This window comes from Poecilia mexicana, unplaced genomic scaffold (genome assembly GCF_051168715.1).
Source record: "Poecilia mexicana isolate PSO_F unplaced genomic scaffold, ASM5116871v1 scaffold_22, whole genome shotgun sequence".
NCBI classification, from domain to species: Eukaryota; Metazoa; Chordata; class Actinopteri; order Cyprinodontiformes; family Poeciliidae; genus Poecilia; species Poecilia mexicana.
The window spans coordinates 15371412-15385069 of record NW_028263391.1 but is presented as its reverse complement, the minus strand read 5'-3'; the positions used below and the strand labels follow the sequence as shown (position 1 = coordinate 15385069).

The window sequence follows — 13658 nt, the reverse complement described above, 5'->3', positions numbered from 1 at the left end:
AAATTTTGTGACAGACTTGCGACATAAAAAAGTGAATTAATTTTAGTTTTCAGCCATGCGGAGGCATGACAAACTAGAAATCTTTAACAATTTTTTTTTCCAAAATGATCATCTCAGTCTCTAAGACTTAATGAGAAAAAGAACATAATATATTCATCAACACAAAATACCTTGTTCAACATACTAACATCTAGGAGTTTTAAACTTTCACTTTAAGTGGAATTGCTTCCTACCTTCTAAAGTAGTTCCTGTACCCAGAAGAGGATCCCCCAAGCCGGTGGAATAGCGTGCAGTCACAAACAGCTCATATTCAGTGGCTGGTTGGAGGTTCTTCAACATAGCCTGGGTCGTATCTCCATTGACAGATATCTCCTTCCTCTCACCTCCTTCTGCAGGTTTATAGGCAATGCGGTACTGAACAACATTTCCCAGAGCAGCCTGCCATGTCAGTTTCATTGTTGATATTGTTTCTTCAAAGACACGGAGGTCTCGTGGAGATCCCCGAACTGAAAACAGGCATGAATGAATCAGAAAGCTACTCACGACAGAAAAAGTATACTGATCAATTGAGGTTTCCTGCCTTACCTTCCTTGGTGGTACCATCAATCAACATTTCATCTCCCATGCCACTTGCATACTCGGGGGACACAGAGACGCGGTAGGTGGTGATTGGGAAGAGCTCTTGGAGAACTATGGTAGTTTCTGCTCCAATGGTCTGGGCCTCTATTATTTCTCCTGTGCCACTTAGAGGAACATATGACAGACGGTACCTAATCACAGCACCAGGAGCAGCCTGCCATGAAACCCTGAAACTGTTTGTTGTTTCCTCTGACACTCGCAGGTTCCGAACTTGGCCTTGCTCTGAGAGGAAAAGTTTGATTAGAAATGGAAAAATCGTCCTCCTATTCATAAATCTTATAACAAACCTGAATAAATCTTTTACCTTCAAGAGTTGTTTCTTCACCGGTCAAAGGAAAACTGTCTCCTTTCTCATACTGAGAAAAGACGTTGACTTCGTAGGTGGTGACTGGGAAAAGATGGGGAAGAATGGATGTGGTGGTATCTCCTGGCACTATCAGGGAAACATAGTCTCCAGTGATATCTTCAGCCTTGCGGAAACGCACAAGGTAAGACAAAACGGCAGCAGCAGGAGCTGTCCAAGTAGCACGGAAGCTTCTGGAGGTAATCTCAGAGAAACGGAGATCTTGAGGAGGAAGGAGGCCTGCACGCAAAGGAATATATTTTTAGAAATTTTGTTTTTTTAGATTGGGTACAGAAGCTAAAATTCTGGCACATTTTGAAGTGGATCTACTATCGCTGTGTTCAGCTCTTAAACTGTAAAATTCATTGTGATATTACCTAACACTGAGTGGAATATTTACAGTGAACAAGCATAGACTATAAGAAACATCTCTACGTCCTCTTAAACTTTCAGTGACTTTTGACTCAGTAGGAACAGCCTGGTTGCTTGAATGCAATTGTTTCAGTACCTATTGTATCTAATTGCACACATAATACTTTCCAACCTCTCTTAGTGAGCATGCTTCTCCAATGTTAAAATGCATGAAACTGAGCACAGCTTCAAGCATATCTGACTGGTTTTCTGCCATGCAACTGAAAAATCTTAATATTAAGATCAAGACAGGTATTCTAAGATCTAAAATTTTTAGAATTGTCTATTTGTTCTCAAGTAAAAGGCATCCACAAAGCAGTGCCAGTGTCTTAATGATATTTAAGTGAAAATTGAAGTAATAAGTTCATGTTTAGCTTTATGTTAGGGTTGTTACTGGCACTTTATCTTCTTGTTTTAATGTCTATCTTCACTGCTTTTTTAAGATTAGTCTTAATAACAAATGTAAAATTACTATTTTGCAGTTGTAAGATAGGACAAGTATTGTTTTAAAATTGCTTAAATTGTTTTAACAATTTGTGTTTCTGAAGTGTGCGCTGCTGGCCAAGAGGTCAGTGTGTTGCCTCTTGGCCTGGTCAACCTTGTAAAAAATACTTTAATCCCTAGGTTTTGTTTTTTTATTATTATTATTCTGGTTAAAAAAAGTTAATGATGAAACAAGTAATAACAATAAACTTGGATTACAAAGGCTAATGCAACTCTACATTATTTAGTCTTGTTTATCAATAGACTGACAAATTTGGTCATTTACCTTTATATTGAGTAAAATAACCAACTAAAGCTGTAAATATTCTTTAAATACTTTGCACTTACTTTTCTTTTTGATCTTCAAAAGTTCCTGTTCAATCCTCAGACAGATGGACTGAGTCAGCTCCTTGGAAATTCTCTGGAAAGCATCAAAGTCCTCAACTTCATAGACATGAGTGTCAGCTGGTGGATTGGCAATGGCCTCCAGCTCAGATCTCACTGCATCCTTCACACCAACAGCAAAGATCTCCACATCAACATTCCTCAGTTTGGCGGCCGCATCCTTAAAAGAGTCTGATGACTTTCCATCGGTGATGAGGACCATGACACGAGGAACATTATCCCGCGCTCCACGACCTGGGACGAAGATCCTTTCTCTGACATATGTCATTGCTTTGCCAGTATTTGTGGAACCACCACGGTACGGGAAGCTACGCACAGCTTTGACAGCAGCATTAATGTCATGATGGGTGTTTAGGGCAAACTCTGTGTGTGGATCTCGACTGTACTGGACCAAGCTAATCTGAATTTTATTGGGTCCGATGTCAAAGGAAGTGACCAGCACCTCGAGGAAAGCACGGACTTTAGCAAAGTTCTGTAATCCAATACTGTATGAGCCATCAACCAGTAGCACCACATCAGCCTGCACATCCACTCCCAGGGAGCACTCTAGGAAATAACAGGACATTATAAATTAAGTGACTACATTTCATAGAGTGTGTTTTCAGCAAGAGTAAATTCTACACTTACCAGTGGACACCTTGACCGGCTGAGTCTTTGCTAGATCCAGAATGGGTTCACTTGGAGTCAGACCTTTCAAGGCAAACAAGCTGATCTCGTACTCGGTCTCAGGAGAGAGGTCTCGTGCGTTTATAGATGTCTGTGTGGGTCCAATGTACAGTTCTTGTCGCTTCATTCCAGGCACCATGGGAATAAGGGTCAGCTTGTAGCCTGTGATTTCACCCGGGGAGGGATCCCATGTCACCCTCATTGACTTGGATGCAATTTCTGTTACTTGCAAGTTAAAGGCAGGCTCCACCACTGGTAAAAGATGCAAAATAAAGTATATTATTTGAGAAAAAAATTGTAAGTCAAACACAGAATCTCAAACACATATTAAATGATTATGATTTTACTTACTTTCTTCCCCACTGACCAAAGAGGTAAGCTGCTCATCTACACCAGAGCAAACTTCAGTGATGATCTTTTTCTGGACATCTTGGATCAGGTCAAAGTTGGGCACATTGTAAACATGCTTGCCGTGAGGTGTAGAGGCAATTTCTTTGAGCTCATCTTCATCTGCTCCTTTGATACCTGCACGGAAAGACGCGCGACAGCACCAATAAATCAAGCGTTCAATCCTGTCTGCTTTGCAGATGTGAGAGACGCTTAGCTGCTTTGGAGTGCCGCTAAAGTTTTGAAAAACAACAGTATTTCACTTTTCCTAAGGGCAAGTGTGGATCTCACGATGAAAATCAATGGAAAACTAAAACAGTTTCCAAGAACAGACAACCCTCCACGATTTAACAAAACCCTGAATAATAAAACATACCTAGTACAAATATTTCCACTCCGATGTTCCTAAGTTTTTCAGCATGCTCCTCCACTGGGTCCTGGGATTTTCCATCAGTGATGATCATGGCTACCTTGGGAAACCCTTTTCTTGACCCAGCTGCCTCAGTGAAGATGTTTTTCATCAGGTAATCTATGGCATCACCTAAACGAAGAATTATACATCTTGTATTTTTTACATTGGCAGATTGAACTTAACACATTGACACAGTCTTTACATTTAAAATTAAATCAAATTCTCTCCTGCCCCCTTACCGGTCATAGTGTTCCCTCCTTTGTAAGGCAGTGAGTTTATGGCTTGCAGAAGGTCCCCTCTTCTGGTGTAACGAGTGAGGGGGAACTCGGTGCGAGTGTCTGTGCTGTACTGGACCACAGCAACGCGAGTTTTGTCCTCGCCGATGTCAAAGGCCCCCGCCAGGGCACCAATGAAACTACGGATATGCCTAAAGTTTTCTCTGCCCACACTCCACGAGCCATCCACCAGAAAAACTAAATCTGCGATGGCGCTCACAGAACATTCTGAGAAAACACATTAGAGAAACAAACAATATGATGGGCAATTAGTGGAGAGCAAAAACATTTAGATCTTGCATTAAACATTTTGATTGGTCGGGATTATCGAGGTTTGAAACAATTATAATAAAACAGTTTTTGTTTCTCAAAGTAAATCAATTTATATTCTAAATAAGTGCCAACAAGGATATGACAGCAAGCTGGATTTCAAACGATGCTTTTTATGCCTCACTTCTTTTGAATGTCTAAATAAAATCAAATCCCTGACAGGTAGTTGGATGGCTAAGAGTTGCATTCAGACATCAAAAGGAAAAATCAACTGATGCCAAACAGTGGGCTGGTATAGTTATTCCAGCAGATGGCTTTACAGACTAAACATTTAGCTCAGGCTCCACTGACTACAGTCGTTTTTTCAGCTTTAAAACCCACAAAGATTTCAATCATAAATGAAATTTTCTGGAACATTTAACATGACTCCATTGGCAGAGTGTATGTGGTCTCTTTGAATATATGTTCACATACCCATTTCTCAGAAGCCACATTCGGTCAATTAAATGTTTGGTGAATTTTTTTATTTATTTATTTATTTATTTATTTTAATGAATATTTTTGATTAAGAGTTTTAAAGATGGTTCTGATCCATAATAAGTTTTCTTATGTTAAATTTGCTCTCTTGTTCGGATTAAATTAACCAAATCCCATCCTGTTAGTCTCAAAGATTTACCTATTTAGCAAACACACTTCTATGATTAAATTTTATAAAAAGGAAGAAAAAAATTAGGTCAAGTTTTTGGAGAATGCATTCAAGGACTGGTTTTGTTCAGATTTTGGTTGCTGCACAAGTAAACATACTCACTGATTGCATCTGAATGTGGCTTCCTCACTTTTCCACTTGTGTTACTTGACTGAACTGAAACAAAAGGAAAACTTGGTGAGTGCAACAGTAAAACTCCAGATCCACTGACAGAGAACAGGCAAGGAAATCAACACATCAGAAAACTGAGTCCCCAGGATAAAAACCACATTCATAAACTATGAAAACTCAGCAACTCCAAACAGTAAACATATTGTTTTTTTTGTGACTTTCCGATGTCCCTGTGGCTTAATGGAAACTGAGTCTTTTCACTTTTTCCATGCACAAGTTACCTGCAGAACAAAGTCCTCGTCATTCCATTTTAATCTTAGTAAAAAGCCCAATACGTTACTAAAATTTCTGTATGAAAAACTTGGATTTTCCATGCTGTCTCACAATACAGAGTAAGCTAAAATGCCATAAAGGTCCTCGGACCTGGATGAGTACAGGTGCAACTCAACAAGGTAGAATATAATTGAAATGTAAGCTATTTTACAGTTGTATTCCAATTCAAAACTTATATAAATTTCAAATAATATATTTAAATCATTCATTAATGTAAGTTTTTACTAATACTGCTGGAAATTTTGAACTGAGACCGATGGTCCTCCGTATGACTGTGCATGCCATAAGGTGTAATCATCAAAATCAAAGGAAATGCAAGGTAGAAATACATGATTCTGTGTGTAGTGAATTTCTTTAATGCATAACTAAAGATTTATTTTTGCAATAAGATTCTTCTTTAGTGAGATGAACCTAGAATCCTGGCAATGTTACTTTTAAAAATTGTCATTCTATTTTTATTTTTTTTTCCAATTTAACCCATTATTCTTTTCCCAAGCTAAACTCATACATACTTGTCAGTTGTCCATAGATGGGGATGCTCTCCTCTGAACCATAAAAGGAATTTATTGACACCGTGTAGTCTAAATCGGGTGTCAGGTTGTTGAGGAATGTTGTAGATATTTCTGCACCGAGGTTCAAATATCTTGCTGGTTCATCTGGGGATAACATGATTCTCCAGTTACAATATTGTTTGGGTTTATTTTATGTTTCAGTTGACTTGACTTAAATTGCTTCATGCTTACCTGCATCTGATACGACCTGTATTCTGAAGCCCTCTATCGTTGCCGAGGGTCTTACCCATGACATTTCCACTGTGTTCTCATTTAGTATTTTAAATTTCAAATCTGAGGGCGGTTCCACTGCAAACAAAAGATCAAACACTGTTAAATCACGTTACAAAATAAACAGCATGTATGAATGTGGATATAAGTTTTGATCAAATTAAAACAAAAGGCCATTTGATCCAAGCATATACATAAACCCCAACTACAAACACTTCACAACTGAAGTGCACTTGTTCGTTGTTGGGGGCAGGCACAAAGAACTGACATCCATTTGTGAGAGTGACAGATGGAGAACATGTGACAACAATTAAAATTAAAAATAAATTTAAAAAAAAAACGGAGTGAGAAGCCATTTTGGAACAAAATGGCGCCTGTTTGAGTTGCTCAAGCAACTCAAGCAATGGCAAACACATTTCATGTGCACAAAAAGTGCAAAGGCTATGTGAACCATACAACACATGCTAAGTGCAATCATCACATCGCATGCCCCGACCGCATACTACACGGCTTTAATGATGGAGTTGGACTCAGTATTACAAAAAGAAAACAACAGTTACTGATTATACAATGGAATCAAGATTGCCATATGGTTACTGATGGTCAGAACAGAACACCATATGTTATATATACATTGTATATAAACATATTTCAGAGACAAGAAGTGGTTTGTAGTTTATTTGGTTAAGACTCTTTGCACAAGTGAGTGGCACACATCCATTGCAAACCTGTAAAAAAGAATACACAAATCGTCGCTGGAGACTCTTGTGTACTTTTTTCTCTGGCTTAATGCACCAGAAAGGCAAGTGAAAACTTTGTTCAACCAAAAAAAAAAAAAGTTTAAAAACAAAGAAAGAGTGTGCATAAATACAACAAACAGAACAACAAAAACGACTAAAGACAAGATGGTGCATCTTTACATTCAGATGATTCAGTCACAGTGTCATGCATCATGTACATGAGAAAGTTGTTTGAATGAACAACTTTGACTGACTGGACTATGGGTAGGTATCCATGTACAAGTTGGAGTCACACAGACAGAGATGACAAACGTATTTTAAAATGATATTCTTTCATAAAATGGAAAGGATAGTTTTATTATGAGTAATTTACATGCATGCATATTTGTAGTAATCAGTAATATTTAAACTATTTTTTTCTTCTTTTTTTTTTTTTTTTACAAATTACATGCAATTTTAAAAACTGACAATAGGACTTTTATAAGAGTCCAGTTGTTAGCCCAGTGTTCTGGCATATAATTTCTTCTATTGACTCTTTAGTTAGCTTGGTATCCTTGAAGAAGTGCATATCTTTGTGAGATGTTTTAATTAGTTGATTTTGCATGTAGCTAACCAAAAAGCAACTATTTGAAAACAATGAACCAACACTAGCCGCATATGCTAGAAGTAACAACAGCAAGTTTTAAGCATGTCTCATGTCTCCTTCTTTGTTTTTTTTTTACATCTGTCTATAACAATATTATTCACTGCATTTTGGTTGTTTTATTATAGGGATGATAACATTTCTAGAAACTATCATATTTATTTGGAACATTTTTGTAATTCAGTCTATTGTACATTGTGCATATGACTGCCAAACTATTGTACTGTACATAAAAAAAAATAATAATAATACTTGTGTAAGTGGGTCCCTAAAACCGACTCTATGCCTGGGGCCTACATGGGGCTAGGGCTTGCCCTGATTACAAAGTACATTAAATGTCCAAACTGATTTAAAAAAAACAAAAAAAAAAACAAAGAAAAGTACAAGAATGGATCAGCTTTGTTAAATTTGGGCCAATTTAATATATCTGGGCTAAAATGGTACTATGACATGTTTTTGGTCATTCTGTCTAGTTTTTATGTGCATTTGACAGAATTTGAAGAGATGATGCTGTATTAGATACTTTTTAGAAAGGTCAAATTCAAAGGTCAATATAGGAAATTATACTTTGTGTATCAAGCTTTCATTCTTTTCAACTTAGCATTCAACTTGTGGAAGTGGGGCACCAAAGCTGGCTGGGCTACTTTGCTACATGTTGCCCTAAAGATAGCTTTCATTTCATGTATAAAAAAACACCCCAAAATATTTATATTGTTAGAAACTCACAATAGTGAAAAAGCAGGACTTATTAAGTTGAATTTAAATGTAAATTCGGCTTAGTTCAGCTAGTGTAGAACAATGATGCAGATGAAATTAGTTTAAGAACATGCAGTAGGCATCACCAAACACACGGGAGGGAAGAATATCATTTTAAAATTCACTATGAGGAAAGGGCCATAGCTCGGAACAAACAGGCAGACGACAAACAGGAGCCCGCCAAATACTTAAAAACTTGGAGTGGAGATTCACCAACCTGGCATTTCAACTCAAGGAGCCCCGCAGATCGCGTTCCCCTTTATTTCTTCATCAAATGGAGGTATAGAATTAAATGTTGGATGTGTAGGAGTGTAGAACGGTCTGGTGTTGCAAACTGATTTGTCAAGAATTTTAGAAACAATACTTGTGAATGGGTCTTCAGTTGGTTGCTTCCACATGTGGTCATGATGAGATGGTTTGACAGTGTTGTTTGAATTGGTCACAGCTTTTTTTTTTTTTTTTATGCCTTCTGGTTGGAAAATATACTCAAGGAACAAAGATGGTTTTGTAAAGAATAACAAACTCTGGTCAGTTATTTAGATCCTGCGGTTTTGCTTTTGTTAGATGGATGATGGTCCCATCAGTTCTCAATAAAAAGACACCTCTAGTTCCCAGGGGCCAGAGTCTGGCTACCGTTGTGTTACCTCAGTCTCCATCCAGTCAGCCAGTCAGCGGTCCTGACCAGAACGACCGCCAGGAGGGGAGACCAAGAGAAAAGAGCTCTCCCCAAAGAGGCAGGACACATGCCAAAGTAATTCCGCAACATGTGCTGACATTAAACACTGGCGCATATTAACTTTCCATATGTCTCGCAACTCAGCGTTTCTGCAAATGCCCGCAAAAAAAAAGAAAAAAAAAAAAAAACCCTTAGAAAGCCTCTTTGTCTTTGTGCTGTCTGAGGATTAATTTGCAGCTCTCGTATTTCATCTTTCCATTCCGTTTAGTGCAGATATGTGAGGCCAGACTCCTCTCACCAGGGAGGAGAGCTCTCACAAGGAAAATATCAGAAAGTTTCCACACAATGTATCCGTCTTTGCTATTAGCTCTGAATGGAGTGGTTGCATAAGAGATTAATAAATCATTCTACGTGGAATTATTGCCGCTACTTCGCACTGTCAGTCATCCGTGATATGTTAATTTATGGGACTTAATGGAGAATTTAACTTCTGGTGCACTCGTGTCAAAGCTGTAAATTAGAGCTAGGAATGAAATCATTTCCTCTGCTGCATTTTACAAGGACAAACAGTAATCTGTCCATATCATAAACTTTTAGACGCACTTGAAATGACTGGATTCAACCTATTGTTTTACAAGTTACTACTGTAGGCTACAAAAGCCACAGCAGGGAAACTTTTTTATATGCACAACATCCTGCAACATTTTTCAAAAAGTACTTAAGAACTTGATTGCAAGGATTCTGGCAATTTTCCTACTTTTCTTTGGGGGTTGGGGGAGAAGTATGTTTCAACACAAAACTGAAACAGCAGACAGCAAACATAATCACTGAAATGATTTTTACTCTTCTAAGTGTTCTGATAAATTACATAAGAAACAAGCTTCGGTTTGCTAATCTTAGCGAGAAAATTGCTGCCGAATACTTTGTTTATCCAATCTCAATTGCTATTTGAATGCGAGGCAACTGAATCCGGATTTTGTCTAAAGGCAATAATTCTTGTTACCAACAGTCAGACTAAATCCATTTTAAATGAGAGGGGAAGGAATAACAGTCAACATGGAATCACTCACATAAGTAAAGAACATTCAGCAATAACTTTATTCAATTTATCATGGACATACAGTTCATTTATCTCTTACAATCATTTCTGCAAAATAAATAATAATAATAAAAAAAAAAAATCATACTCCTTAAATTTCAGAAACCAGAGGAGATAAATAGGAAAGAAGAGAAGGAGCGATAAAGAGCAGGACAGTTTATGTGAGAAGAGCAAAGCCAGGTGGCTTCATTTACCTTGAGCATCTATGGAGGACAGCAGAGCTGCGAGGAAGGCAGCCGCAGCCAGCGACAGCCTTATCTTCATGTTTGACCCTGAAGGATCAGCAGCACATCAATCAATCTGTCAGGACAGAAAGGATGTTTGAGCTACTGGCCTACACAGCTACACCACGGTTAGTGTGAGATACGAAGCTCAGCAGGAAGTAGCATTTTCAGTTGGCAGATTTAACAACTGATCTGAAGTGCTTCATTATGTATCCTAGAAGAAAAACTATTAGATTTATCGAGGCTTCTTTACACAATAAGTGCCACACCTTGCTGCTTTTCAGTCCACACCCATACCCTGAGGTGTATAATTAACACTGTAGAGGGATTTAAGGAAAAAAAAACTGTTTAACACAAGCTCATCTGGTTTCAAGTTTTTGAGGGCACACACTGCAGAGCTGATAGCTCTCTGACGGCCTTTGATCTCTTTGGTGGTTCACGATGCAGATCACTACATGCACTAGAGCCCAATCTGCGGTTTTCACTTACTAATGTCCTGCAGGGCATGTCTAAGTGCCCATTTAGGGCAGCCAAAAACTCACTTTGAACACAGAAAAAAAAACTCAATTTCTTTCCACAGAGTGTTAGAGGAAATCAGTGAGCTTAAACTGTCCACATCATGTTAGTGTTTGCTGTAAATTTACATTGTTGTTTTGTTTGTTTTTTTCAAACAAAAAACAAATGAAAATTTGTATTTCAGGTTGTTTCAAACGCAACAATTTGTATGATCAGGTACCGCACTCCGCCTGGTGCACAAGCAGAAGAACTGCATCTAGAAGGGCACTGATGGATTTGTTGGCATATGAAAATCATTTGATCTGAATTATGAAGTCAAGAACACTCCTCTGCAGATGTGCCCTGCAATTTCTATCACTGGTTCATCTCATTTGAACATTTTTCCTCAGTTTAATAAGGAGATCAGTCAAAAATGACTTAACTTAAAACCAATTTTTTTTTTTTTGGCTCAATGTGTACTTAAAAAAAGAGAGTAAAGAATTAGAATATATAGATATATAAAAATCGATTTTTTTTGTAAGATTAAATAAAAAAAAACACCAATCTCAAATCTCCTGATAGTTTAAATAAAGTTGCGTTTACTTACCAGTTAAAGCTCCCGTTAAAAACTAAAGGGAGCAGATAATGAGATGAGCCTGCTTGAAGTCCCCCACTCTCTAAACCAATAGAGAAATGGACCCCTCTGTCCTCTGTGGGGACTACCGGAGCCTCCACCAGCCAGATGTCTTAGGAGGAAAAGCCTTTTTCCAAGTGGGAAGAATCTTTCTACCATCGGCTACTTAACAAGGGGGGCAGTTCCAGCTCTCGTTTTTCCAACATATGGGCTTCTTGCGAAAGTTCAGCCTCCCTGCTGATGTATGTCCCCCCCGCAAAGAGCGAGCCCATGTTCGGAAATTGCTTCTTTTTTTTTAAACCCCACTCTTGCATTCCTTTGGTCTGTTGATATAATGAGTCTCCAGATCTAATATGACCTCACAGCAGTTGGCCAGACATCTCTGACAGGAGGAAATGTTTTATTTGCGACAGAAAGCATCTAAGATGAAAATGTGAATTTCAGGCTTTCTGAACACATATTTCTTTGGGAGGAAAGCTATTCATCAGAATGAATTAATAAACATAAAATTAAACTACAAGAGAGTTATGTTTTCAACTTTATAAGGAACGTGAATCAAAACGAGAAAATTGGACTTTGTTGGACACGATAGTCTTTAACAAAGGCGATCCATTCAGAAAACTGCTCACAGGCTTTTACTGCCCTCTAGTGCGTAAAATGGGTCATTGCAGCAAACAAAATTCCAAACTAGAGAAAGCGGTTTAATCAAGAGCCAACTAAAGTTTAACATCTACTAAAGTTTAAAATGGATTGCTAATAGTATGTACCTTAGCCTAATTTTAATAACAAACTGAAAAACAATAGCCATGAGTGGCTATTCAAATTTTGGATTCAACTTACAGTCATGATGAGTCATAATTACAGAGTTCTTTTTTCATTGACTACAAACAATAAACAAAAGAACCGTACGCAGACGTTTATAATTTTATTGGTTTGTTAAAAAAAAAAAAAAAAAAAAAACTTTGGAAAAATGCTTATTTACAAGCTTCAGCTCAACTACACACCAATTTGTATCACCTTTTATTTTCTCTCCCAAAATTATCTTTTAAAAACAGCCATACAAATTTTACTGGGGTTGCAACCGAGGACGTTGGAAGGACCTTTGCAGAACCTTACTGTTTGCCTGCTTTGACCTTTCTAAAATTAGTTTTGATGAGAATCATAGTCTTGTTGGAAAAGTAAAGTTGGAGGAATCCTCTTTTTTCAGTATAGCAAACCCTCTTTCTGCAATTCCCCTGACCACAAGCTGGTGGTAGATCCACAGCATCATGCTACCACCAACATGCCTAATATTTGGTACAGTGATTTTAGGTTTTGATGCCTCACCTTTTCTACTCAAAATGCTTCTTGCTATTAATTACGTGATGACTGCATTCAATAAAGTGACCACTGTTGCCACATGTTTGCTCAGGAGAAGAAGTCACTGTAAAATCAGTGACTCACTGTGCATCCCCAGAAAACTTTTTTTTTTTTACCAATTGGTGTAAACATGATAATAAAGTGGGAATATCTCCCATTAGATTTAAATCTGTTTGATTTTGATTATGAATTGAATCTGTTTGTCCAATTGTATCATTTATGTGTATAAGTGGAAGATTTTTTTTCATAACATCTTCACTGTAAACTACAATATATTTTTAAGTAGTAGCAGAATATTTACGTCTGAATACAGTTTAGGATATGGAAAAAAAAAAACTTAAATGATAATTTTATTGAAATATGAACAACAGAGATTTGATTAATTATACACATTAGCAATATATTACTACTTCATCAGTCAGCAGGGCTATCCAGTTCCATTCAGACTCTTTAATCATATGAAAATCTTACAAATCTTCCAACCCCCAAAGCAAGAGATCAAAAGAAGTGTCAGAGATGTGACTATAATACAACAGTAATTATATGGATCTTGATGACACATTATGAAATTATAGTTATTCCACTTTGTAACTCTGGGGTCAAATCATCGGTACATTGTATATTATATCCAGCAGACTGAGACATCTGAAGGCTTACTCATCAAATCTAAAACCAGTGCTGACATACCAAACACAGTGAGAGGCATTGTGGCTCTGTAGAAAGGAGCGTCCTTCGGCCCCACCCTTCAGATGAATGAACATACAGTTGCCCTGCTGATCAAAGACAGAAAAACAAAAGCAACTTATTGT

The 13658-nt window shown here is 37.6% G+C and overlaps 1 protein-coding gene across 4 annotated transcripts in view; it reads right to left on the bottom strand.

Moving 5' to 3' along the window:
- col12a1a (collagen, type XII, alpha 1a) overlaps positions 1 to 11686 on the bottom strand; it is a 64611-nt gene extending 52925 nt beyond the window's left edge. The window contains exons 1-13 of one of the 4 annotated variants that reach the window (XM_015003516.2): positions 11464 to 11686; positions 10332 to 10437; positions 6185 to 6301; positions 5954 to 6097; positions 5100 to 5153; positions 3986 to 4249; positions 3711 to 3875; positions 3299 to 3472; positions 2909 to 3199; positions 2225 to 2827; positions 944 to 1222; positions 586 to 861; positions 234 to 506 (exon numbers count right to left, since the gene is read on the bottom strand). In XM_015003516.2, coding sequence (XP_014859002.2) covers positions 234 to 506; positions 586 to 861; positions 944 to 1222; positions 2225 to 2827; positions 2909 to 3199; positions 3299 to 3472; positions 3711 to 3875; positions 3986 to 4249; positions 5100 to 5153; positions 5954 to 6097; positions 6185 to 6301; positions 10332 to 10401 — 2710 coding nt within the window. In that variant the 5' untranslated portion in view covers positions 10402 to 10437; positions 11464 to 11686. The remainder of the gene's footprint in view (positions 1 to 233; positions 507 to 585; positions 862 to 943; positions 1223 to 2224; positions 2828 to 2908; positions 3200 to 3298; positions 3473 to 3710; positions 3876 to 3985; positions 4250 to 5099; positions 5154 to 5953; positions 6098 to 6184; positions 6302 to 10331; positions 10438 to 11463) is intronic. The other 3 variants (XM_015003512.2, XM_015003513.2, XM_015003515.2) reach the window with 3 other exon arrangements.
- Between the last annotated feature and the right edge of the window lie 1972 nt (positions 11687 to 13658).